The sequence below is a fragment of the Pteropus vampyrus genome, unplaced genomic scaffold (genome assembly GCF_000151845.1).
Source record: "Pteropus vampyrus isolate Shadow unplaced genomic scaffold, Pvam_2.0 Scaffold16, whole genome shotgun sequence".
NCBI lineage: Eukaryota > Metazoa > Chordata > Mammalia > Chiroptera > Pteropodidae > Pteropus > Pteropus vampyrus.
This window is the reverse complement of record NW_011888797.1, coordinates 10,818,915-10,845,707: the sequence shown is the minus strand read 5'-3', so window position 1 is coordinate 10,845,707 and position 26,793 is coordinate 10,818,915. Positions and strand designations below refer to the sequence as shown.

General features: G+C 54.8%; 1 protein-coding gene across 3 annotated transcripts in view; it reads right to left on the bottom strand.

Moving 5' to 3' along the window:
* TRIOBP (TRIO and F-actin binding protein) overlaps window positions 1-26,793 on the bottom strand; it is a 52,793-nt gene that overhangs the window by 10,720 nt on the left and 15,280 nt on the right. The window contains exons 7-16 of one of the 3 annotated variants that reach the window (XM_023527427.1): window positions 24,748-24,862; window positions 22,914-24,044; window positions 20,263-20,340; window positions 17,971-18,108; window positions 9,021-9,077; window positions 6,441-6,509; window positions 6,232-6,321; window positions 5,726-5,835; window positions 3,755-4,280; window positions 3,031-3,141 (exon numbers count right to left, since the gene is read on the bottom strand). In XM_023527427.1, coding sequence (XP_023383195.1) covers window positions 3,031-3,141; window positions 3,755-4,280; window positions 5,726-5,835; window positions 6,232-6,321; window positions 6,441-6,509; window positions 9,021-9,077; window positions 17,971-18,108; window positions 20,263-20,340; window positions 22,914-24,044; window positions 24,748-24,862 — 2,425 coding nt within the window. Of the gene's footprint in view, window positions 1-1,725; window positions 2,885-3,030; window positions 3,142-3,754; window positions 4,281-5,725; window positions 5,836-6,231; window positions 6,322-6,440; window positions 6,510-9,020; window positions 9,078-13,980; window positions 14,178-17,970; window positions 18,109-20,262; window positions 20,341-22,913; window positions 24,045-24,747; window positions 24,863-26,793 lie in introns of those variants that run through there. The other 2 variants (XM_011387602.2, XM_011387596.2) reach the window with 2 other exon arrangements.

Genomic DNA, 26,793 nt, shown 5'->3' with positions numbered 1-26,793 from the left:
CATAAAACTGACTCCCAAGAGTCCCTCAGGTAAGCCAGCACCCGTTTGCCAAGATCACCCACCCACCCAGCCACCCACCTGCAGAGATCTGAGAAATACGGGGGGTAGAGACCTGTTCTTAAAGGGCCAGATCAGGCAGGTGGAGCCAGAGGCTAACAGGGTGTCAGGGGGCTGATGTCAAGAGGTGGGAACCACCCCAAGAGGAGGGGCTCCTAGAAGGCCAGGTGCTGCTTTCTGACCTACCATCCTGAGGGCCCAAAGTGTCAGCTGCCACCCCTGACATTGATCAAAGTGGATAAAGAAATGCCAATGGCCCCCACTGCAATAGGCTGGAAGGGTCCCCCTTGCTAGAGAGGTGCTACGGCCCCAGTGGGTGAAGCCCCAGGCCCCCCAGGTGCTGTCTTGTGGTGGCAAGCCCCCCCAGGTGAAAGAAGGGCACCCACTCGGCCCGAGAGACCAGGCTGGGGGATCCCACCCCGGCTGTCACCGCTCCAGGGTCCACTGCATCTCCAGCCGCCTCGTCTGGCGCCTCAGCTCCTCTGCTCTGGCACCCTCGGCGTCTTGGGCCTCTCCTCCACTCTCGTCTTCTGCGCTGTTTCCCCTTATTCCCTTCTCACCTCCCACCCCCCAATTCCGCCTGCTCCCCTTGCCCATCCCACCTAGTAGGACGAAATGCTGACAGCCCTGAGAAGTTAGAGAAGTGCTTTTCAAACTTCGTTTCGGTGACAGATATCTTTTTCCAAAGGAAATTTAATAAACATTCTAATAGTAAAACGGACAAAGACAGAGCTGCTCCCAATTACCGCTTGATTCGCGAATGGACCCATCCAGAAAGGCGGCCCCTGGGCTTCCAAGGGCACAGCTTGGAACCCTCTAGGTGAGGTCACTGAGGTGGTCCCAGCTGCCTCAGGCCACAGTGGTAGGCCCCGCCCTGCCTGGTGATGCCCCGCCCACCCCTGCCTCTGGCCTCAGGGGAGCCTTTGACAACACTGGTATCTGCCTTCTCCCTACTTCCCATGTCAGGTGACCCCCAAGCTAGCCCTCACGTCAGCTCTCAACTCCCTTTGGCCCTTATCTCCCTTCAACCGAATGTTCCATCAACCACTCAGCCCCAGATGGGCCCCCTGACCTTGACAGCAGCCCCAGCCTTAGGTCCCCTTGGAGGGTCCCCGCTGTCTTCCTTGGGCCTTTAACTCTCCTCCCTCCATATATCCTCCTACGTCCCTTTCTCTCCTAGTCATTGTTCTAGCTACTGACATCGGCCTTGCCCCTACCCAAGCCCCTCTTCACCCCAAAACCATCTTCCTGGTGTCACTGTCAGACCCCAAACCTACTCAGGTGTGTTCAACAAAATCCCAAACCCTTGGCTTGGCAGTAGAGGTCTCTAGGATAGCCACACCTCCCCCCTCGCCTTTCCCCTTCCTGGTACAGCCCAGGTGCCTCCCCTCCCCCCACCTCATCCCAGTGCTCAACTTGGAGCCTACCCCCAAGAAGACTTCCTGAGAACCCTGCACAGCAACCTCTCGCCTTGGAACTTCTAGAAGACTCCTCTGGTCAGACCCTGGGATCCCAGCATTCCTTTCTGCTTCGGGCAATAGTGTGCTGGCTAGAGGCAGCTGACTGTCAAATTTTTAGGAATTCTGAACGCAGCTGTTAAGCACGGCCATTATTTAAAATTACAATTAAATTAATTACATTAAAAACAAAGCTGATACTCAAAATACATCACTTCTTAATTATTTCACTGCATTTTATTATTATCTATGCTCTCGAGGTTGTTTATGTCTTCGGTATCTGTATGGTGGAAATGTTCTCTAATGGCATACACATATCTTCCCAACTCCGTGTTCAGGTCCTTCAGCCACAGTGGGAGTATTTACACCATGGACATTGGTAAACATTACAAATCAGGACTTGATCTGTTGTTTTGTTGATTGTCTAGACTTAAATAAGCGATGAGAAAATGCTAATAATGCAGATTAAACTTAAATGTGCACTGTATCTACAACCATCACATTGTAAATAGAAAAAAAACATGAAGAAATAGTCTTAATATTCTCAATAGAAAACTATTTCCAATTCAGGAAAGAAACTGCTCATGACATTGACCGAGTAAAGTATCAAAGTGTCTTCCCGCCTTACTCACTTACATAAACAAAAATGTCAATCAACACTCATGTTAGAATGACACCCATTTGTCAGTTAGCTGTGGATACAAGCATTCGGAAAAATCACTGGAAGTATTCCTTTGCTATATGAAATTCACAATAAAAAGTACTATGTATTTTTTATTTGTAAGTTGTACACTAAACATTCTTTGTATTAATAAAATTTATAATCAACATATTTACCATATATTACTTTATATATATGTATACATATGTGTGTATATATGACATATATAAGTGTGCATGTGTGTATACACATGTGTATTTTTTTCTGGAGAGCTAGCTGTCCCAGTGGTGACAATTCAAAGTATCTCCAGGCATGGCCAAATGTCCCCAGGAGAACAAAATCAGCCCCAGTTGAGAACTGCTGTCTTAGGCAGACCACACATCTCCCGAGGACCACTGGAGGCTGCCAGGTCCCACAGGCCACCTTGTGAGGGCCTTGGCCTGGCAGGCATGGGCAGGATTTCCCTATTTAGGGAGCAACTCCCAGGGGTCTGCCGGTTGGGGGCTTCCACTCCCCATTGGCTCTCCACTTCCCCAGGGCGGTGTGGGGAAAATGGTCCAAGTGCAGAGTGTCACATGAGGGCAGACAGCAGGACCTGAGCTCAAATCCCACCTCTGACATCTGCAGGCTGATTGACCTTGGGCAAGTCACACAACCTTTCATAGCTCAGTGGCCTTGTCTGTAAAATGGGCACAGTGCTCACTACCCGCTGGGGAGATTAAACAAGACAAGGCCTGTCAAACGCTTCACATGGTTCTCGTACACAGAAAAGGATCCCCAAATTTAGCTGTTTTCTGAAAACATGGCAACCAGAAACTTGCCCCCATCACCCACAAAACAGCTCTTCAGCCTCACCTGCGAGATGTAGCCTGGGGGGATGTGACCATCCTCCTGGGACCTGGGTGCACTCTGAGGAGCCTCCCCTTGAAGACGCCATACCTCCAGCTGGGCACGAAGAGACTGGACCTGTGAAGGGAAGAGGCGAGGTCAGTGGAGGCCTGGAAGCACGGAGGGGGCTAGCGGGAGGCAGTGAGAAGCTTTTAGGGGGAGGTGGCCCTGGTGAGGATATGCAGGAAAGGAGGACCTTCCAGCTGTTTCCTAAATAGTGGGGGTCAATGACCCGGAAGAGCTTTAGCCCAGAGAAGACTAGACCGGGCTGAGAACAGGACACAGTGGTCACAGGTGTTTACATTATGTATGTGGCAGGAGAATATCTTTGAGCGTCACCTTCCCATCAGTAAAACTGTGATGAGGTCCACCCTATGGGACCATAAGACTGCTGTGAGGGTCACGTGATTAAAGAGGGCCCAGCACAAGATGCTCAATAAATGGCCTCTCCCTTCTCAGCCCTCTTCCCTTCCCTATGGTAGCTAAGGACAGAACTAAGGTGGGTGGGGGGGAACCTAAGGTCTGGGAGAGAAGATTCCAGTTTACAAGGAGTCTGATGTGTCAGACAGTGGATCAGGGGTGAGCTCCCCATCACTGTAGGTATGCAAGATACATGCCATAGCATGACTGCAGGGATAGGAGGGGTGTTGGTGGGTTGAGGGGGCTCCCAGAAGCCGGCTGTGATGCATACCTCCTTTTCCAGTGCCTCGTGGCTGTCACTTGGGGGCCCGCGGCGCTCCCCACGGCTTTGGTTGAGCAAGGCGGTGAGAGGTACCCGTTTGTTCTCCCGCAGGGGCAGCTTCTCCAGCTCCTGCCACTTCTTCTCAATCTCCTCACTGAGCCGACTCTGCTGGTCCTCGGTCAGGGGGGCGCCCAGGCCCCGGCGCGGTCCCTCACCGGCCGGTGTCTCCGTGGCCTTGCTATCCACAGACTCAAACCACTTGCGTCGCTCCTCAGAGCGCTGGGCCAGGTCCCGCTCCAGCTCTTCTTGCTTGGCCGGGCGGTCGAGAGTGCGAGCCGGGGTGCGGGCCCTCTGAGGGGAGCCCTGAGTCAGTGGGGAGAGCTCCACGTAGTCCAGGGACGGCCGCTGTCCATCTGCTTTCCGCAGGCCACTCCGGCCGATGACCTCGGAGCCCATGCGCTGCTCCCCAACCTTCAGGGAGCCCTTCTGGGTGCTATAGCTGTGCAGTGTGTTCTCCTTATTGCAGTCTGAGAGCCTAGGGTACCAGCGGAGCTGCGTCAGGCAGGACCTGGCCCACTCACTCCCCAAACGAGCACTTCTGGAGTGCCACCCGAGTGCCGGGGCCCCTGGACAAACACCAGCAGAGGAAGCAGCCCCACCCACAGGTTAGAACTAGAACGTCATCATTACACACCCTGGGAACTGTCCCAGCGAACCTCGGTCACTCATCTGTAATTTGGGACAATGCGTCTCACAGGATGGATGTGAGGACTAGGTGGGCGAATGTGTGTAAAGCACCCAGGAAGTCCGTTACAAATGGTGATCAGAGTGTTAGTATTAAAAGTATGGTTTGAGTCAAGGTGCTGGGTTCAACAGGCTCGCAGTAGAATAGGGGAGGTGTCCATGGTCACTGCCGAGGAGGTGAACAGTGACTGCTGGGCGCATAGGGCACAAATTGTGAAGACAACAACCGTGGCAGTGCTCTTCTTCCACCGTAATAATAGCTAGGTGTGCGGTCGTCCCGCCCAAAACCAGACTGCTCGGCATCCCTTGCAGCTATGTGTGGCCATGTGACTACCTTCTGCCCAGTAGGAATGAGAGGTGACATCCTTAAAGGACTGGGTATGAGCTGGCCTGGCTTCCATCTGGGACTCCAGGAGAAGCTAAGCAGTCCCCTGAGCCAGAGCCAAAGCTGCAAGTTAAGGGCCAGGAGTTGCCCACCGGGTCTGGACTAGACACCTCTGGACTATTCTGAAGAGAGAAACCTCTCCCTGTTTAAGATACTGTGTTTGAGGCTTCTTTGTTACCGCAGCTGAGCCTATATATTAACAGTCCAGCCACACTGTGCTTCAGTTCACAGAGGACCTCTGAGCGCATCCTAAGAACACTCGGTCTGACAGATGAGGAATCCGAAACTCAGGCAAGAAAGCCTCGGGCTGAACAGCCAGACTGTGGCCAGACAGGGGGGCCTCCTGTGCTCAGTGCCCCTCAATACTGTGTTTCCATTCCTGCTGCCCACAGCTACAAATCCCAGCACCCCTGGGCATCTGGAGTTCATATTGTGTGGGGGCTCTACCATCAGGTAACTCAGCCTTCCCGCCACTCTACCCACAGTGACCTCAGGGGGAGTAAGCCCCACCCCCAGACTGCCTAGCCATCCCCTCTCCCTAACACAGGGTGAGACACAGCCCCCACAGCACAGACAGTCAGCCACCACCGGGGGCCTTTGACTCATCCGCATCTTCACTGAAGAGCCAAGCCCTGTGCCCACCCTTTCAGGATGTGGGGCATACAGACAGACAGAAGTAAAACACCAAATTCTTAATGTATTTCTAGAGAACTGCTAAGAATGCTCACTACTCTCCCCATTTTGTTGATAGAGAAACTGAGGCCCAGAAGGTACAGCCAGAGAGCCCCCAGAGGAGTGCTAGACCCCAGGGTAAATGCCTCCCCAAGGCCCCGGTTCAGCCCAGCACGTACTTGGTGACATCTGGGGCTGAGGTGGGACGCACGGTCTTTCTCAGAGCCTCAATCCAGTTCCTCCGAATGCCCGAAGTCATGGCCGACAAGGTATAGACAGCATCCTTGGTCTGCAAGTCCACCACACAGATTTGTTGCCATGTGGACAGCCCCAGCGCTCCCCGCCCAACTATGGACCCTGGGGAGGGCAGCCCTTCCCTCCCAAGAGGGTGTCTTGAGCCTGGAAGTGAACGGAGGGTGCAAAACCAACCCCCACTACCTTGGAAGAGCACTGCTGGCTCCAAGATCTCCCCAGCATTTGAGCCACCCCTGCCAATGATACCCAGGATCTTCCGAGACATGCTAAGTGTTGGCAGTAAAGCTTCTGACTGGCTCTGAGGACAGGGCCTCTGGGTAAAGGAGTGACAGGAGCCAGTGTCTGGATGGACAGCTGTGCTCCACACCAACACCTCCTCCAGGGGGCCCTCTAGGCAAGCCTCCCCCCGAACCCCCGCACACAGCCTCACGTGGATCTGGAAGCCATAGTTGCGCTGCACTGCATACTCGGTGACATCCGTGCAGCAGCGCAGGTCGATCTCGCCATCCAGCTCATCTGCCTGCAGCAGGAAGGCCATGAAGGTCCATGTACTCCGGGGGCCCCACCTAAATCCCCCCGAGGCCCTTGCAGGGGACCCCAGCACCTGATGGGGGAGGGAGCCCTCCCGCCTCGCCTCACCTCCTCAGCAGTGGAGTCCCTGTAGTACTTGAGGCTTGAATCGGTCAGCACAAACCAATGCTTCTTCCACTGTGAAGGAAGGAGGCAGTGAGCAGAGGGGAGGGGGGTGGCAAGGAGAGCGGAATCAGTGCGTGTGTCACTCTGCGGGCGCCCTGGGCAATGCCAGGTCAACCACGCTCACGGTAGGGGTCTGGCACCCTCATCTGCCCTGCTGAGGGGCAGGGGACAGGACATAGCGCAGTCAGAACATCCACATTTGAAGCCTGGGCCTCCATTTCTTCTCGGCCTCAGGGGCGGCATCTGTAAAATGGTCGGCTCTTCCTCAGTGACCACAAGCTCCCTTTCCTTTTGGGGGCCCTGCTCTGATATGCGAACACTTCGACACCCGTCCCAACCCTTTCTCCCAAGATGGCCAAGGCTCCTACAAGCAAATCCTGCCGGTGCTGACCAGGAAGGGGTCATGACCCGTATACAGTCACCTGCCCAGCAAACCAGAGACCAGAATGTCCCTGATCTTTTTCCACATGCCTCTCTGGATCTCCTCAGTGGCCAAGGACAGGTATCGCAGAGGGCAGGACTGGAAGGTGGCCCAGGGGGAGGCGTCTAAGCGCTGGTCGTATTCTGCTTCTCGATTTGGGTGCTGGTTACGTGCGTGCCCAGCTTGAGAGGCATTATCTGTACATTTACTATTCGAGGCCCTTTCTGTACTGCTTCTCTCGGCTCCTGCCAACTTAACCCTGGAAAGAGGTGGGGGCGCCAGAACAACTTGATATGAAATGTGCCAAGTTCAGCCCTCCTCTGGCTCTGGCCATGCACTGGAATGCCAGTCAAGGCCTACCCACTGCCAGATCAGTGCATGTCACCCAGTCCCCGGCATCTCTTGGGGATCCCACATATCACCAAGCTCTATCAACTATTATTTCAAGTACTTAGTTTTTTTTCCTCAAGATGGTAAGTTTTCAAGGATGTGCCAGGATGACACTTTCTACTTGCCACACTGCCTCCCCATGAAACAGGGTTTCAGCATCCAAGAGATCCAGGTTATAACTATTTCATCTCTTGCTAGCTGTGTATCTTTTTAATTAAGTATCTCGACCTCTCTGAGCTTCAGTCTTCTGACTTGTAAAGAAGTCCCTAATCCTTCTTGTAAGGTTAGAAGTTCCTGGCTCTCCCTGTATGTCTCTTGTGGCACCTGGCATAGGGTCAGGTGCTATATTGTTGGGAACTGTTCTAAAAGGCTGGCCCTCTCACAACTACCTTGCCCTTACTGAGTGGCCTGAATTGCTGCTCAGGACCTCAACTGTCCCTCTGTAAAGCGGGACAGGGGTTCTGTGCCAAATGATCTCTTTGGCCCTTCCAGACCTAGTCTACGACCATCTGAGATGGGAGCTAGACGGAGCTCTGTGGGCCTCAGGCGCCTTGAGTTCTAGGCCTGGGTCTGCCCAAGGTGGTGCTAGGCTTGGAAGAGGTGGAAGCCCTTGTGGGCCTGTTTCCTGTCTGTGCACCAAGGGCTGAGCTGGCCGAATTCCCAGGGCCCTTCCAGCTTGGACATTCCAAACCCTGTGAAAGAGAATGAGTAAGGCCAGTTCTGGGTGGGGCCCATATTCTCTGCCCTCCACAGACCCTGGGTGGGGAGGCCAGGACGGGTCACTGGCGGGGTGCCAGGCCTTCTGTGCGCTGGAGCGCAGCCACCAGTGGACCGGTGAGTAGGCAGCGGGTACGGAAAGCTGTGGGCTGGAGGGAATAAAGCACGTGGGTCGGATAAACAATGTGATTCCCTTTGGCTCCAAGCCCTCCCGGCATGCGGGCTGCATGCAGACCCAAGCTGCGAGCGCATGCAGGACGGGGGCGGGAGACGTCCCCTCCCAGGCTAGGTGGGCAGGAAGCCAGCTCCAGCCTGGCAGCCGAAAGGGGAGAGACAGTAAAAGGCCACTGTCCCTTCTGGTTCTAGGGATGGACACATTAGAGAAAAGGAAGGGTTATTACTGAGGCCCTGGGGGCTATGTGGGACCCTTCGCACAGTTGAGCTCCAAGATTCAGTTATCCACCCTGTGAAATGCCAATTTCACAGATGTGGCCACTGAGGTCAGAGGAAGCTGTGACTCAACCAATGGGGCTTGGGTTTAGGGTTGTTGGGCTTTTGGGAGTTTTGTTTTGGGCCCCTTTCCCGGGTTGGGGGGTTGTTGCAGGCCTGAGTTATTGGGATCCTTTTCAGTCCCCAATCAAAGGCGACCCCAGGACCACCAGGAAGATTAATCAAGGGGTGGGAGGACCAAGGGCTCTTGGTGAGAGGAGAGAATGGGGTACAGGGCCTGAGGGACTAGGAGGCCCCCCTCCTTGGTGACTCTTACATACTGCAGATTGCTCCGGGAGGCCTCTGCCTTCCCACCCCCACAGCCCAAGGCCCTCTTTCTGACTAAATGAAGAACACTCTGCCCTCGAGGTTCCCACTCTGACCCTCACCCTGGGCCCCCTCCACCCAGAGACCAGAGAAGCAGCTCAGCCTCCTGGGCTGTCCCCAAGGATGCTATGGGACCCTGCAGCAAGCCACCCCTGTCCCCTCCACTTCAGCCTTCCTACCTCTCCAGGCTCGTCCAAGATCGACATCCATCCCTTCTTGAAGTTGAGCAGATCGGGCTATGGGGAGATGCAGAGGCAGATGAGTGAGACCCAGTGGAGAACCCAATGGGGCTGGAGAGAAGGGGGTGCTGTGCCTATCCTGGCCGAGTCTGATAAGACTGGGGGCCTAGGAAGCCAGGAGAGAGAGCTGAGGGCCCAGGTAACCCCCCAAATCCAGGAAGGCTCCCCAGCCACTGAAGTAGCCTCGGCCCCTTTCCCCAATATCGGGCAGTCTCTGAAGGCTGAGAGGGTGGGCCAGGTGATTGGCGCGTCCACCAGAGAAGTCCAAGCTCCCCTCCCACCAGCCTACTTCCTCACCCAAGAACGGGAGAGGCGAGGACTGAAGAGAATATCTATAAAGAGACCCTTAGAGAGCTCAGACAACAGAGCAGACCAGCAGATGAGCAAACCACCCAGTTCCTCTCAGTGACAAGGCCAGGCGGCCCACCAGAAAATGCCTTACTGCTCCCGACCACCCCCAACCCACCGCAACCCACTGACATTCCTGTAGTCCAACCAGCTCTGCCCTTCCTTCATCTCCTAGAGACCCTGAAAGATGGAGCCAGGCAGAGGCTGGGTCCAAGATCATCTGGTCCCCTCTAGATCTCTCGAAGGGCCAGTCCTAACAAGTCCTGCCTGCTGGGTGCTGCCCAGGGGGGCACGGCCCTGGGGTCTGGAGGCTCTCAGCTGTAGCATGTTCCATGGGGGTCTATGAGCTATGTACTCCCACCTAGGCCGAGATGAAGAAGCTCCTCATCCCGCATTTCTTCTGGCCAGGTCCATCTGGTGGGCAGCACTTATCAGACTCTCCCTGCCCATTGGGGAGATCTCGCTCTCTCGTCTAAGTCCCTGTCCCTCTGCAGAGTCTCAGCTCCTGCCCACCAGCAGGGAGGAGAGCAGGGCGGGCCAGGCTGGTGGGCAGGGAGGAGGCATCCACCTGTTGCCATGGCTCTGAGCCCACCTATCAGCGCCCGCATCGCAGCCTCACCAGGTCAAGGTGTCTGGTTACATGGAGGGAGCGGGTGGCATGGCTCAGTGGGGTGGGCGGTGAGAACGGCAGCTGGAAACCTGGAAACCAGAGCCACCTGACCTGGCCACCTCCCCTGACCCGCCTTCCTCCCAGGGAACCCCATTCTCCTCTTCCTCGGGTGGAGTAAGTGACCTGAGAGAAGCTTAGGCCAACAGCCTGGACATCCAGAGCCATCCACAGCCACAGCTGTGGGACCAGGGCCCCTGGGTCTCAGCAGGCCAGCAGCCCCGCCCCTGTGTTGCAGCTCCTCCCAGCACACCTGTCTGAGGGAAGGGACACGGACTCTGCTCAGACCTGGGAAACCCTGGGGTGGTGTTCTCCCTATCCGTTCTCCATTCTTCCCCGCCCCGTTCCCCCTGGGTGCAAGAAGCTGTCCAGGACAGTCCCAAGCTAAGACTGAAGACTGGGAGCCCTGCTCAGGACCACCAAGTTACCTGGGTCCACCTGCATTCAGAGTGGGACCTTCTGTGGCCAGACCCCTGGGAAAACCTGGGAATATCCACCTTCCTCTACCTCCTGTCTAACTTTTCTGTGCTTTGGAGACAGTCCCCACCCCCAACCCCTGGTCCTGAGGAAGCTGCAGCTTTCTGGATGGCTCATGGAGAGCCCCTGGGAAGGAGACCCAGCCAATGGGACTGGGCCAGGGCTGGGAGATCAGCCACTGGCTTCCAGAGGCTGAGGAAGGGCTCCCCAGCAGGAATGACAGACTGACTGAGACCCCATGGGAGGGGGGCTATCTGGGAAATGGAGTCGCAGTAACCTAAGTCACATCCCTTCCCTGGGCCTAGCTGCCTAATGTGGTAAAGGATGGGAGGGCCCGGGAGGGCCCTCTCTCAAGTTTTAAGAGGACTGAATGTGCCGCCCATGGAAAAGCTCAGAGATCCTCTGGAAGTTGGTACAAACACGTCACACGCATCAGGCACAGGATGGCATGGTGACCTCGGGGAGAGGAGGCCGCCAACGTGCTTTTAAACTGCTGGCAGAGGAGGAACCCCCTCCACGGGTCGAAGTTCTGACAACCTAAGTCTCTCACGAAGCACCTTCGCACACACCTCCTCGGGCCCCAGCCGCCTTTCCTCCACCTGCAGGAAGCTTACTTTTTCCTTTCTCCCTTCAGAAGCTCTGACAGGCTCCCACAGCCCACCCTCCTTCCTGTGGCCACAGGTCTGCACTCCCTCCAGCCCACCTGGACCTTCGAAAGGGCCTCCTCTAAGCACACGCTGGCAGAGGGACTCACTCAGAAAGGCTGTGTCACAAGTCTGCTTAAAACCCCCAGAAATGACTCCAGGTGGCTTCGAAGCAAGGTCCAGCTGCCTTAGGATAGCACAAAAGCTTCAGCCCACCCTTCTGGCTTAGCCTCTCCCTGCTTTGGGGTCCCTGGGTTTATGTCACCATACATCCTCTCTGATCCTCAACACATCAGGACTCCAGGTCTTCCACAAATGCCTGTGTCCTCTTCCTGAACACCAGGCAAAACCCTTACTCACGCATAAGACCCAGCTTAACTGCCTCCTCTGAGGCCAGTGTCCCAGTACACACCATACCTCCCACGGTCCCTCAGAGAGGCCTCTGTTGTACCCATGATTATCTTGAAGCCATTTACATGTCCCTCGCAGGCTCTACTAGAAGCAACTCACAGGCAGGAATATGCACCGTTCACCCCCCTGCCCCATGACCCAGGGGCTCAGAGAATGTTTATGGAGTCTTTTTTCTTTTCTTTTTTTTAAGCATCGGGCACTGTTCTAGACCAGGAAGTCAGCTGTGAACAAGAGATGTGGATCCTGTCCTGGTGGAAGTCAGGAGAGGGACAGACAGTAAACAAGTGAACGGGTATATAATTTGATGCCAGGCAGTGGTTGGGGAACGAGGCTCTGGAATAAGGCTGCCCTGGGCTCAGGCAGGAGGTGGAGTGGATCCCGACTCTACGCCCGGCTTCCCAAAGCCTCTACGCATTTACCCATTCACAGCACCTTTGCCACTTGATCTATACAGATCTCTTAGGTAGGGAGATGGGCGGGAGAAAGAGGAAGGGTGTGAGGAAGGTATAGGAGGGAGGCCATCCTGGAACAGGCTCAGATCTGCAGGCGGCTAGGCTGAAACCAGCAAACACTGTCAGTGGTGATCGTCAGCTTCCTCTCTGCTCCAAAACCCTTCACGGCTCCCCAAGGCCCTGACCAAAGACCAAGCTGCTTTTCCTGGCCTTTGACTGGGCCCCTTTTCTCCAAGACCCTCTTCTATGTTTTTGCCATTCCCCAGATGTGACCACCAGCCTTTGTTCACACTGTTCCCACCCTAAGTCCACTTCCACCTGACAAAGTCCTATAATCACAGGAAAGCTTCTCCCACCAGCAGGGCTGTGCTGTCCCTCCTTCTAGCACCCCACATGCTGCCCCCAGCAGCCTCGCCCTTGCTGAGCAAGTGCTTCTCCAGGAGAGGAAACTGGGTACACTTCTTATCTCGCCCCACAGAGAAAACTGGGACAACCCCGGATACCAATTCTGGCTCAGCAGGGCCCAGCTGTGTCACCTGGTGCATGTTACTTCACCTCTCTACATCTCAGTGTCCTCACCTGTTGGATGGGGAGTTGCCACCCACCTCAGAGAATCAACTCTGATCAAGTGAAAGCACCTTGTTCAGGGCCTGGCAGGTACCCTGGGGTGGGGGGAACAGGACACTGGCTCAGCTCCTCCCCCCGCATCCCTCTCTGCTCTCTGATGGGGCAGGGGAAGCTGCTGAGGACAGGAAGGGCCAGCAGGGAGGTGGCAGGATGTGCGGAGGCTGAGGAAGTCCAGGCAGTGGCCAGGTCATCACACTCACAGGGCAGGGGCCCCTCTCAGCAACCGCAGCCACCATCCCTAGCAACTCAGTCCACACCACTCACTTTAGGAAAGGGGAGAGGCGCATGCACAACACCCTCCGCTCAACTCCCCTCTCCCACCAGCTGTCAGAGCTTCCCTAAGGCGCTTGTTAGAAACCAAAAGCAGCCCTGCCCTTCCCTTCCAGAACAACACAGGGCCGGAATGACCTGGAAAGGGGCTACTCCTTCTCTTACATTCAGGGTAACCTCAGGCAACTCACCAAAGCCTCTCCCCAAGCCTCAGTTTACCCAAGTGTGAAATGGGGATATTGGTGAAACCAGCTGTGAGGCGCAATAAATAAGGCACAGTTATTGATGGAACTAGGGTTCATCTCCAAGAGAAAGACAAATCCCGCCAACGTGTCCCCCACCTCCACTCCCGGGCTTGTTCCACCCAAAGCCCCAGCGCCGCGGCGAATAGGCAAGCCCGGGAGAACAGGGTATCATGCAGGGTATCATCTCAGAAATCCTGGGAAGAGCTCCCAGACAGGATGGGACGCGGCGGCCCCTTCTCACCCACCCAACCTCCGGCCAGCGCCCATACCGGTGGGCGGTCCTCCCAGGCCCGGGTCAGCACGACCCATCTGAGCCAGGGGGCGCCTCTCTCCAGCCTCGGGCCAGGTCCATCTCCGCTCCTCCCACCGTCCGGAGTCCGGAGAGCCCCTAAGGATCTTACAGCTTGGGGGAATCAGGTCAGGTCTTCATCAAGGGGACAGGAGGGGAGGTGGGAGAGAGCCACTCTGTATCAGTCGTGACTGGCCGCGCAAAAATGAGGAAGGGGGTGCTTGGGACCGGGCGTTCCCACGTCCTCGGGGTCGCCCGGGCTCCTGGGCCGGAAAGGTAAGGAGGAGGCTGGGCGAAGGTGAGGCAGGACGGCCGGCCCTGCCGCTGGAGTCTCCCCGCCTTCCGGCCGAGACCTTCTCTCCCCTCCGGGAAATGAGGAGGGGGCTGCCCAGGAGGGGAGCGGCTGGGCTCGGGCCGTCGCTCTCACCCCGGCCTGGGGCGAGGAGGGGCTGCCCCCTGGGAGCACTCACCGTCATGGCGGCGCCCCGGGGCAGCGGGAGCAGGAAGCAGGAAGGTAGAGAGGGCTCTCGGGCCGGGCTCAGCGGCGCGGGATTCCCGCCACCGCCACCCCTCTCGGCCGCCCGTCGCCGCTTCTCCGGCCCTACCCTTCCCCGGTGCTGCCCCGGCCCCTTCCATCCGCCCATAAAACTTTTTTTTTTTTTTTCAAACTTCCTGGGAGGACCCGGGCCGGCCAATGAGCGGCGGGGAAGTTGGGACAAACAGCGGCGGGGGCCGAGGGCTGGCCAATGGGAGCGCGGGACAGGCTGGGGGCGGGGCCTGCGGCGACGGGACGGGAACTCGAGGGAGGGCCTGGCGGGCCGGTGGGGGCGGGGTGGGGAGGGAAGGGAAGGCGGTCCGAGCTCCGGCCGCAGGCGCGCTGGGCGGAAGGAACGGCCGATCGTGCAGGTGACTCCGTCCGGCCACCGTGCGGGAGTGTGGGGTGTGGCCCCCACGTCGTCCAGGCTACGTCCCCTCCGCCCCAGCCGCGATCCGCCGGACGCAGCAACGGTCCACTAGGGCTTGGCGCCTCGGTTTGAAGGGGACGTGGGCAAAGCACCCAGCACTAACAATTCATTGCGTCCCATTCACCGAGTCCTGCTTTTACCTATGTAATAGACTTTCGTCCTCACCACGGTCCTGACAGGAAAGTATCCTCGTCCCCATTTTACTGGGGAAACGGAGGCTCAGAGAAGTGAGCCGACTTGCTCAAGGTCACACAAGTAATAAGAGGCGGCATTCCTAGCAATCTTCACACAGAGAGAGTTCTGGAATGGTGGTAGGGTCTTCCCCAAATGCACCCTCCTTATGAGCAGATCTTTCTGGGCTTAAAAACCTCGTTTTGGATTCTTGGGTATAGGTGTACACCCACGTTCCCAGAGGACTTGGCAGTTTTTAAGAGGCTTCTAGCCTGCAGGAGTTCATCTAAGCCCTGCAGTAGTGGAGGGACCTTGGTGGAATTAGACCCTAAATGAATGTAGTAGCTTGCGTGGCGTTGTGATTCAAACCCTACAAGGTACTTATCTCACTGTGCCTCAACTTCAGCCTCTGTTAAATGGGGTAATGCTATTGTCTCATAGGGTCTCTATAAGGATTAAGTGTTAATATAAGTAAAGCGCCTAGGACAAACTCCTTTATCCCTACTTAGCTATCCTTTGGTAGAGTTGCAGGGGAGCTTGGAATAACTGACATTTCAATTATTCTGCCATCTCAGTTTGGGGTCAAAAATTATTGCTATCATAATTATAATTACTATCCCCATTTCCCAGATAAAGAAATGGAAGCCCAGGGAGCTGAAGATCTTTTCCAGTATTCTCACTGGGAGTCTCTCCTCCACCTTGAGGATGAAGCGAAGGATAAGCTCATATTCCTCTAGACACTGGCCTTCTGGCACCCCCATGCTGAGTTTCCCACCCTACCCCTGTACCTCACTCAGGCATTTGGTCCTTTGGAGATCTACCACCCGTGCTTTGTTTGGTCCAGTGGCCTGGGCTCCTTACTGGTTTCCTGGCTTCCGGAACTCCATTTCTAGGACCCTCAACCCAGTGATCAGATCACTCCCCTGCTCAAAGTTCAGCAATTCCCCAGTGCTAATAGATCAGCTCTATATTCTTGTTCCAGGCAGTCAGCATCCGGATCTGGCCCCCGCCCGCTGTCCTCCATCTTTATACGCACACATTTTACATGCTAGGATACACAACTCTGGACTGCTGAGAATTCCCAGAATGAGCCAGGTCCTTTGTATCTCAGATGAGACTGCACATGTTGTTCTCTGCCATGTTCGGAACATTTCCTTTCCTGTCTTCTGTGCGCCCCCCACACACCCCAACACACATACACTCCCTTTCTCTCCCTCCCCTTCCTCTAAATATTTGTTTGCCTGGAAAATTCCTTCTCATTCTTCAAGTCTCAGACCAAAGGAAGCCAAAGCGCCCCCAGCACAGAGTTATACTCTCCTTGCCGAGTGCTCCTGAAACAATTCCCCGCCCAGTACTCTCTGTGTCACCTCCCTGCCCAGTGCTCCCTGAATCTGTACATTCCCCTACTAACAGGACAACTGCACTGTGTGCTAACCAGTGACATGTCAATGTCCTCACCAAACTCTGCTTTCCTTGTCAGCAGGGCTGGAGTGTTTTTTGTCTATACCTGAGGCAAGCCCAGGGCCTCAACTTCCAGGAGGTCTTTAGTAAACATTGGTCAAATGAATGACAGCACAAATGAAGGAATGACTCCCTTACCACGACTTGCCCTGGTCAGACAGAGATGGCATAGGCTTAGGGACCCAGGAGTGAGTTATTAAACAGAGCCACCAAACTTTGGGGTAATTCAGTCTCAAACCATTACTCTATCGAGGATAACGACGTGAGGCTAGGAGAAGGGAGACAATGGCCCAAAGCCACACAAGTTAGTGTAGAGATAGAACTCAAGCCTAGGCTTCCCAGCTTTTGACCTTAGACTAATTTCACTATCCAGCTTGAAAGATATTTGAAGCTGCTCTAAATAACTGTCTGGGAGTCTCCACTGGCAGCCAGTTCTGTCCTTTAGCTCCTGATTCTCCTTATTCCCGGATGAGAGAATAGCTGCAAACTCGCCAAGCCTCAGCTGCCACATCTGTCTAATGGGGGAAATCTGTGGAGACTCTCGGGGCTGCAGGGAAGACTCAGGGAGATCCAGATGCACAGAGATGGCGGGGGCATCTCGAATCTCAGCTCTGCCTCTTGTGTGACCTAGAACCAGGGATTTTTCCTCTCTGAGCTTCACTTCCTCATCTGTCATATGGACAATATGAACTGTACCTGGTATGCCTAGTGGTGAGGATTAAAACAATCAGACATGCTGGGCACTGAACACAACTGAGCACAGAGTAGGTACACAATAAATGCTGATTGTCATCAGCATCATCGTTTCCCCAGAGGCCTTTCTGCATTTCTCTTCCCCTCTCTCCACCAGAGCTGCTTCCTGTTGGTGACCTTTGGTTAGGCCGATAAGGTAATTCCTGCTCCTGGCTTGAAGGTACCACCCAGAGGTTTTCTGAATACCCTCTCGCTTTAACCCCCAAAGTTCAGTAGAAAGGAAATTATGAAGTGGATGAGGAAGTTAATGTTTGGACGTGCTGTCTCCACCTCCATCACACCTCCTCGAGTTCTCCCTCCAGCCCTCAGTGTCTGCATGGATTTTTTCCCATTAGACGGATGTGGCAACTGAGGCTCATTGAGTTTGGCCGCAGCCATTCTCTAATCTAGAAATGAGGAAAATCAGCAAGAGGCTAGCTCCTCTAAGCCCTAGCCTTTTGACCTCAGGCAAGTCAACTGGCCTCCTGAGCCTTAGTCCCTTCATCTGTAAAATAGGTAAATTGTCTCTAATATGCTAGTCTAGTGCTGGCAGAGGAGGAGAGCCAACACGAGGACCAGAGTCCTCCTGTCATGGAAAGAAGAGACCCCATGAGCCAGCCAGTGGCCCCTGGAGATGGCCAGGCCCCTTCTCTCAGGCTGTGAAGGGGGCAAGAAGGAACAAGTCACAGCTGCCTCCCCTCCCTGTCCTTGAGGAAACCCCGAACCAGAGGCCTGAGTGTTTACAGCCTCTTTGGGCAAAAGATGGGTTACGTAATGCCAGATGTTTGTGAAACTGGCTCGGGCCCAGAACTGAGACACACTTTGCAATCCCAGAGCCCCTCGCAGGCCCTCCTTCCTCTCCCCTCCCCGCCAACCTGGCTCCCCTTGGCCTGGTTGCTGACGGGGAGTTTTCAACTGCATATGTTACTCAATCACCCCTCACCCTAGAAGTGGGAAATCCCACTCACTCGCAGATGCCAGCGAGTGCTCAGTACTCTGCTTTTATCTCCTTTTTCACGTGGACCCTCATTCTCAGGCCCCACTCTCTCTTTTTGACTAACACCAACCTCTTCCCTCTCCTCCCCCTCTCTCCCCACCCCTACCCCTCCCATCCCACTGGAGCCAGCCTACCCTTTGCCACCTGAGGACCCCCAGAGACAGCAGGAACGGATTGAACAGCGTGGGACGATCACCGGGCATCCGCCAGGAGGTCACCAGTCGGCCCTTGAGCGGGCTCCCAGCCTTGCCCTCTGCTGGTCTCTTGTCTGCCTGTCAAACAGGGTCCAGTGTTGGCCCCACAGGTCCCTTTGGCAGGATGGGGAGTCCCTGACTACAGCCTCCCCTGCCCATTCTTCCACGTCCACCTCAAAGGCCCAGGGTTCCCATCTTCCTTCTCTCACAGAGCTACGGAGAACAGAGCTTGTTACCTTGTTCACACTATATGGTGTTTGCCTGACAGGGCTCTTGGGGCTCAGCACCGATGGGGACATGATCTTCACCACCCTAAAGTCAAACCCCAGGTGGCCAGCAGGCTATAGATGTGTGTTCAGCCCGCATAGGGTTTTCAGATTATTTTACATTAGGTTCTATTGTTAAATAAGCAAGAGATTTAACATATAACTACATATTTCCAGCTTCTCTTGAAATATCTAAAGATGTGGGAACTCAGGGTCCCTCTTCTCCATGGCAACAGCCATTTGGAGCCAAGAGGTCATACGAGGCCCCCCCCCGCCCCATCCCAAATCCCCCATCTGCCTACTCGCCTCACCTTTATGAAAGGAATGAATCACAGGCACCTGGAGCCACACAACCCCTTCCCCACAGGCCCACAAATGTTCCCACTTTGGAGGAAACAGGCTCCAGCCAAGCAGAGGCATTTGCCCAAAGTCAAAGAGCAGATAGAGGTAGGACAGAGATCAGGTGTCCTGACTCTCTGGAACCCAGAGATTCACCAGAGGCAGAACATGAAGCATCAAAGCACAGGTCCAAGGCTTTGGGAATGACTGCCCCACCCTGCCACCACATCCCCCATCACAGCTCTGACCACTAGACCACGAGCTCCAAGCTAGTGCTCTAATTCACCTCTGCCCACACCCAGGCATGCAGAAGGTGCTCCCTAAGTGTATGTGAATGAATGAACGAATGAGGTAGTTATCAATTCTGTCCAGCCCAGGCTGCCTGGGGATAGATCGAGAGGTTTCCTGTGCTACTGGTATAGGCTCATTTTGTGGAGACTAGAGGGGACCCCTATATTATTATTTCCTCTTTGTTCATGAAACCCTGGCTCCAGGAAGTATGAAGAAATAACCCAGAAAGAGGAAGAGCAAAGTTGTCGGAGCCCCTGTGAGAGCTGGAAGTGCCTTTAGTGATCAGGCCCTGTCCCCTCCCATTTCACAGATGGGAAGACTGGCCCTCAAGCACTTGGAACGCTGGTGCTGCTGCTGCTGCTGTGCAAAGCCACACAGGGAATCAGGGCAGGGCCAGGAAGTAGGGAGCAGGTTGCAGAGAGAACACTGGGTGAGGGTCCCAAGACCCAGTTATAGTTTGAGTCTAGCCACTGACTGGCTGTGTGACCTGGGACAACACCCCTGCCCCTTCTTTCCTCATGTACACAGTGAGGACTTGGGCAGAATCCCCCTGACTCTGACTAGTGGCAGGGCCAGAGCTGGAGGCTCCAGGCTGCCAGACAGATGCCCTCCGTCACACCCAGCTTCTCAGAAGGTGGCATGGGGAACAGCAGAATAACAGCAGGATAAGGAAAGCATAGCCCCAAACAGCCTGTCTCCTTCCCCCTGCTTCTGGCTGCCCCAGGCCCTCGGCTCTGAGCTCACCTCTCTGGAGGCTGAGGGTGATGAGAACAGTCTGTTTGGCAGGTCGTAGGGAGGGGCGGGGCAGAGCAATGCACTCCAGCTGCAGCCAGGCCTGAGCAGCTTCAGTGGGTCCCACTGCCTGCATACATCTCTCTTGCCCCAAGACCCTGGAGACTGTCCAGGTCCTGCTGACTGTAGCACCTCCTCAACCCTCTTCAGTACTTCTCTAGCTCCAGCTCCTAGAAGCTCTACTCTTTCTCCCAGCCTGGCCAGCCCTCCAGAACCAGAAGGGACCTTGCCTTCAGAGACTATCGGGGCCAAACTGCCATTTGCAAGGAAGGCATTCTAGCTAACCTTTTCAAGGCATTCTAGTAAGTTAAAAACAGAGCTCTGGGCTATGACCCCACCTAGGCCTCTCAGCCAGAAGGTGGCTCTGCTACCCAGCTCCACTAGAGCCCTTCTTCTCAAGGCCCCATCATGTATACAGATGACCCCATGGCAGAGCCCACTTTGGTCTGGATGACCCTAGAGCTCATCCGAGGTCCTCAGCCCACCTCCAATCTGATTTCCTTCCCTTCCCCTCCCCATGGGCTCACACCCAAGACCCAACTACCGAGTCTGCCTGCTTCTGGTCAGTCACTGAGTCTTGGCCTCCTCTTGGTTCTGACTCCTCAGGCTCCTCTGATTGGAACTGGAGATAAGAAAGAACACATCTTAGTCCATGTTATTTCCATTTCCATTTATCTATCCACCTTGGTATCTATCCATTCATCCTCTATCCATCCAACATCCATCTGGCATCCAACATCGATAGATCTGCATATCCATCTATCCATTCAGCATCCATCTGACATTATCTGTCCACTCATCTATCCAACATGCATTATCCCATTTATACATCCATCCTCTACTCATCATCTGTCCATCCATCTTACATCCATGTATCCTTCTTCAATCTATCCAACATCTATTCATCCATCATCCATCTACCCATCCAATGTTCATTCACCATTCATCATCCATATTCCACAACATTTACCCATCCATGCAACATCCATCTATCCATAGTCTACCCAACATTCATCCATCCATCCATTCATCACCTTATTCATCACTTTGTCCAGCATATATCACCTATCCGTCACCCATTAACACAACCATCATCTATCATTGATCCATCATCTACCCAGTGACCCTCCCATTTTCCATTGGTTTCTTGCATGCATTTAAGCCTCTATGTATTCACTGATCAACCATCCACTGAGCTGAGTTCTTCCTTGGGTCAGGCCCTGGGCCAGGGGCCAGAGGTATAGAAACAGAGTAGGCACCGCTTCTGCCTCCATTGAGGTGTTTCTTAATGACAACTAGATGTGACCAGATGGAGTAGCAGAACCACCAAGCCCAGAAGGGAGACATCACCAACCTGGGGGTGGGGTAAGTTTTCAGGGAAGGCGTCTTAGAACAGGGCACCTGATCTAAGACTTGAATTCATAATAAGCAGGCATTTGGTGAGTGAAGAGGGAAGGGAAGAGCATCCTGGGCAAGGGGAACAGCATGTGCAAGGGCAGGGGGATGTGCTTACAGAGCTCTCCAGCCAGCTCAGCATAACCAGAGGGCTAATCTGAGGTGGAAGGAAGGCCAGGAGGCCTTGAATGCCATGCCAAGGATTTTCATAGAGGGTGAGCAGCTGGAGCCCCAGCAGGACCCAGTCAGTGCTTCTGCTGTCATTCATGAAATACCCTTAAGCCCTTCCCCAGGTGCCACCTCCTAACCTCCCAGAGACCTGAGCCTTACCATGGAATAAATCTAGCTGAAGAATCTTTCAACCCTCCTTCTTCCCTTTGACCCAGCCAGCCTGCAGCTTCCCAGCATTTAGTGGCATCTCACCCTCCGTGGGCTGCCTGTGGTCCACCTGCCTCCCTAACAAGCCTGACAGCATCTTCTTGTTTAGGGACCCCCAAAACTCCACTTTGTACTAAGGGCAGGACCTAGTTGGCTCATCCCTGCATCTCTGGTGTCTGTGCATTGACTTAATTAGAAAGCAAATGGATAAAAGCCATAGGGAAATACAGGGGAGGGGGCTCTGTAGTCCTGCCATGGGCTCTGAGGCCTCACAACACGGTGGTTAAAAGCTTGGGCTTTGGAGCCGACATCGTGATCTTATTTCTCATGACTTATACAAGTGTGATCCCCAGCAAATGCCTAACAGGTCTGAGCCTTGTAAAGGCAGAGCATGTAAAGCACTGGGCCCAGGGCCTGGCACACCACAAACCCTCCTGTCATCCATGGGGGAGGCGGCGCTGGACTGCACATCGAGGAGAGGAGGTGGGTTAGATGAATGAGCAGGAGCCCCACATCATCCCAGTGGTGGCTGTCGGGGAAGCAGTTGGTCCTACCACACAGGAGAAGACCAGGGCCAGGAGAAGCTGGGAGTCCAGAACTACATGCTGCATTCCCAGGAAGGCGAGGCAGCCTGCAGGTCTCTGGCCTCCAGGACCCTCCCCACCCACCACCTTCACATAAATGCTCCAAGCAGCACCAGAGTACTACCGACTCTGTGACTCTGCACTGGGCCAAGGAGGCAGGGAAGGGACTCGGTGGGTCCTCATTTAAGCAGCCTGTCTCAGCAGCCAACTTAAACCAGTGAGCATTTACGCAACCTCTTCTCTGTGCCTGAAAGAAGCTGTGGGGGTCAGAGGGGGTACGTGAGGCCATCCTGGACTTTGAGGAACTTGGAATACTGCAGGGGGAGGGGACACGACCACACTGGCTGCAGTCCCAGCCAGGGTCAGGCATGAGCCACCAGAGGCAACACAAACCAGGTACAGTGGGGCTGGGAGCAGAGAAGGCCCTGCCAGAGCATCCTGATCGAGGCCTCAGGGTGATCTTCACCGAGCAGAACTGGGGTCCACCCTCGCCCCAGGTGTGTAATCTTGAACAAGTGACTTAATATCCGTCTCGGTTTCCTTATTTGTAAATTGACAGTGCCTTTCTCATCAGGTTGCTATGAAAATTAAGTGAGGAAAATACTCATAAAACATCCAGGCCAGGGCTTAGCACATAGTTAAAGCTCATGGAAGTGTTGGTCGTTGTCACTGCCGTCCACTTTGGTGGCTGGCAAAGGTTTCTGTCAGAAGAGAGGAGTAGGGCTGAGCTTCGGAGGGTGTGCAGGAGCTGAGAGGAGGCCTTTCTAAGGTCACTTGTCTGGGGTGCGGCCGCCTATTGGGCTTCCCCTCAGAAGTGAGGCTGACTTACCTCCCACACTGATGAGCTGGGGCCCTGTGCAGGGCTCCTGCTCCCCAGATGGCCCTGCTCCTCAGGACCAGCCATTATTGAGGTCTCTGGTCCACTCGTCACTTTGGTCTTTGGCCACTGGGTGGAGGTGCAGGCAGGGCTGGGTGGCTGGGCCACGCTCTGGGGCCACTGGCCGGGGCCGTGTCCATTGACTAGGACGGGCTCCGTCCAGCCTTCGGGCTGGCTGTGTTGCTCTTGTTTCAAGGCATCCTTTGTGCCTGGGGAAGCCAGCTCTGGCCCTGAAGCTGTGGTTGGGCTACCCCAGTGTCCAGCTGGGTCCTTTCTGGGTAGCTGGGCCTGCAGGAGCTCCAGGAGGCCTTCCCAGTTGAGCCTTGGAAGATAGGAAGTGAGCGTTGGCTCCTCCCTGCAAGCCGAGGCCCCCACTCTGGGTACCCCGAGAAGGCTTAGCAAGTCCCTCCAGTCAAGCCCAGGTCGCCTCTCAGGGCCATGCAGGTGCGGGCATGCTCCCTCCGTTCCCCAGCCCACAGCAGTGGGTGTTTCAGGCTTCCAGGATTTTGAGAACTCTGCTGGGCCTTCCCCACAGTTTGGGGAGCTCATAGGCTGGTGAGGACTGAACAGCTCCTGAAGGCTGCCCCAGCCTCTCTGCGCTGGCCTGTCAGGGGACTCCTGCAACCCACTACTGGGGGACTCCACCGAGGCCTCTGACCGCCCCCTGTGGCAAGGGGGGCTACTCGGCTTCGCCCAGCTCTCCTCAGACTCCCTGGGAGGGCCCCTACATGTTCCCTCTGGGGCTCTGACAGCCCCCTGGCTGGGCTCCCTAAGTTCTTGCCAGCCCCCCAGGCCTGGGCCCTCCTCCTGGCTGTTCCAGCCTCTCTCCAGGTGTCTGTGAGGGCCCCAAGACCCTGGCAGCTCCTCCTGGCTCTGCCACGCCCTCAGAGGCCGTCTTGGACCAGCCCAGCCACTCTCTGGAGGTCTCTCTGTCCGCCGCTCCCTCTCAGAGGTCCTGGCTGATGTCCTTGGGGGCGGTGAGGAACCCTGGAACCGCCGGTCCCCCTCGGGCTGCCTCTTGGGGCTCCTGGGATGAGGGGGCTCTGCTCGGCTCCGGGCTGGCTCTGCCTGCTTCGCAAGGGGCGTGGTTACCTGAGGATGAGGTGAGGTTGTGGGTGAGGCTCCAGGACCCTGACTGGGAAGCCTCTGTCTAGGAGCACAGGAAACTGGGCTCTTAGCCAGGCCTCAGGGAGAGAGGCAAGCTGTGTCCCCACAGCGGCCTGGATTCAAACAGGTCGAAAAGTACCTAGAGTCTCTGTATTTTCCCCCAGGGGTGTCAGCTCTTCCCTCTCACCCACTTTCCTCAGTTCCAGAAAGAGATCTGCGAAGAGCTGCTCACTTTTCCGGCTCCCCCTCCCCCAAGAGATTGATTCCAACCTGGGCTATCAGGTGCCGGAATTTCCACCACAATACTACGTTCCACTGGGCTGGGCCTTGCCCTCTAAGAGTTTCTTAAAAACACAAATTTTCACTCTGGGAGAGACAGGCAGCCCTTAGAGCCAGACTGATGCACCCAAGGCTTTCCCTGAAAACTCAAGGCAGCAGCAGCTACCTCATTAAGGAAGCGAACAGCACTGAAGGGCTGTCGTCGAAGAATTAATTTGGGGTCCTTCTCAATTTTGCCAAGAGCTGCTGGCTCTTTGGGAGAGGGGAAAGCTGGACACCCATAACTAGAACTCTAACCCTTTCATAAAGGCCCTCCCTTCCCAAGACCCCTGCCTGCACCTAAGGGAGGGGAGAAGCAGTGGCTCACCCCTTAGGGTGCAGGGGCCTGGGGCGGGCTGGCAGTGCTCACCTCCCTGCCGAGAGCAGGGCTGGACTGTCTTCGGAGAAGTTGGCTCTGACCTTGGCTGGGCCTCTGCGACCGCCCCTCGTCCCGGGCCTGGAAGGCCCCCGGTGCCTCGGACTTCCTATGAGCAAATGCAGCCGCCCCTCTGAGGGCCCTTGGGACTGTCCCACTCCCAGCACCCCACCTCCTCTACTCCCACCCCCAATAAGAGAAGATATGAGAGATCCAGGGATCCATAGCTAAAGGGCCCTAAATGAGGGATAAGTCTCTCAGGGCCTCAGTATCCCCTTCTGAAAAATGGTGATGGTCGACACCGCTCTACCTGCCTCGTGGGACTGTTGTGAAGATTAAATGAGAAAAGGGATAAGCAAAGTGGGGGCTCAGCCTTGGCCTTGACCGCCTCCTGTCTATCTCTGACTGCTACCCAGACAGCAGCCCACCTCTCAGCCCCAAAGACGTTAGACTGGTCTTTGTGGGCATTAAGATTTATTGAGCACCTACTAGTTACCAGGCACTGTTCACACATGATCATGACAACAAACATTTATTGAGCACTTTCTCTGTTCCAGGTGCCAAGCGCTTGTCCCGTCTCCTTTCATCTCACACAATCCATGAGGTGGGAATGGGAGACGCAGAATGTTACGTGCCCTCACATTCCACTCTTTCTGTCCTCTTCCTGTCCACACAGTAAGTTTTGGACTTCCCAGGCCCACCTTTATTCCCCTCAGTACTAATAGGATTCCTGTACTCGGCGTTGAAAACTCCAGGCCATCCTAGCTGTACGTAATAGAGCTCTTAGCAAAATCAGAAAGAAGAAATGTCCTCTTCCCGCATAGTTCCAAGAAGGCTAACATAAACTGTCCATGCAAACGTCATTTCTAAGACACCTGGACTTCAGGCATTGCTGTCGCGTCTGACAAAGATGACCTCTAAGCTATAAAAAGTCCCTAGCTCCACTTGCTTGTCTTGCTTAATCATCGGTATCCATGGTTATTAGTATTTAACGTGACATCTCTGTTGAAACGTAGGAACACTGAATAGAATCTGTGCCCATCTGTCCCCTCCCATATGTAAGGGGTCAAAACAAAAGACCTGACCCCTCCACTGTTTACCTAGTCCAACAGAGTTTGAGAGTCTGGCTCCATCTAAAGTGACAAATGGAGCTGTGTCTCTGGTGGCCCAAGAGAACTGGGAGAAGCCTGAGAGACAACCTGGGTCTGAGCCTTGACTGAACCAACAGAAAGGGAAGTGAGAGAAACCTCTATGCAGTTCTGAGAGGGGACCGTGCCCAGCAGTCTGTCCCCAGCTTGGGAACCATGCTGAAACTCTATAAAGGCTCTGGAGAGTAAATAAATGTTGGACTCGGGGTCTGTCATCGTCTTACGGTTTTTGCCAATGTCATTAGAATTGGGTCCATAAAGTAACTGAAGTTTTTAGCAGTTTTTGGCAATTGACCCACAGGGAACCAAAGCTCCCTACTCTGGAGCAGATGTTTCTAAGTTTGAGGGCTGCCTGGTCAGATTCCATTTTTAATCTCATTTGAAGAGAGAGAGGTTCCTTGCTCTGTGAGATCTGAGGCCTTGGGGTGCATCTGCCTCAGAACCTGGGTATAGGAACCTCTGTGAAGCAAAAACCCCAAATGTGACCAGGTAGGGAGGATAACGGTGGAGAATACTCCACGTGTTCCCCACAAGTGAGTGCATTCTCCATATAAACTCCCGCTTGCTCGATTCCTCCTGAGAAATGTCCCCCACGTGGAACTGAGAGATAAGACTAAAGAAATCAGGAATAGTCTGAGCCACCAACAGAGGCCCAGCCTTTCTGATGCTGAAGCAACAGCATTCTCGGGCCAACCATCCTGTTCTGGAGGGTCGGAGGGTCGGTATGGCTGCACCGAGGGCGACAAAGGAAATGCATTTCCTTTGGACGTTCAGATGGGCTCTTCCACCTCCAGAGAGTATTAAAGGACAAAGGTGTCGTCAAGTCCAGTAAATTCCACGAAGGCTCTGTTTTCAATTCAAGAGACTACAAAAGTGCCTTTATGATTCTAAG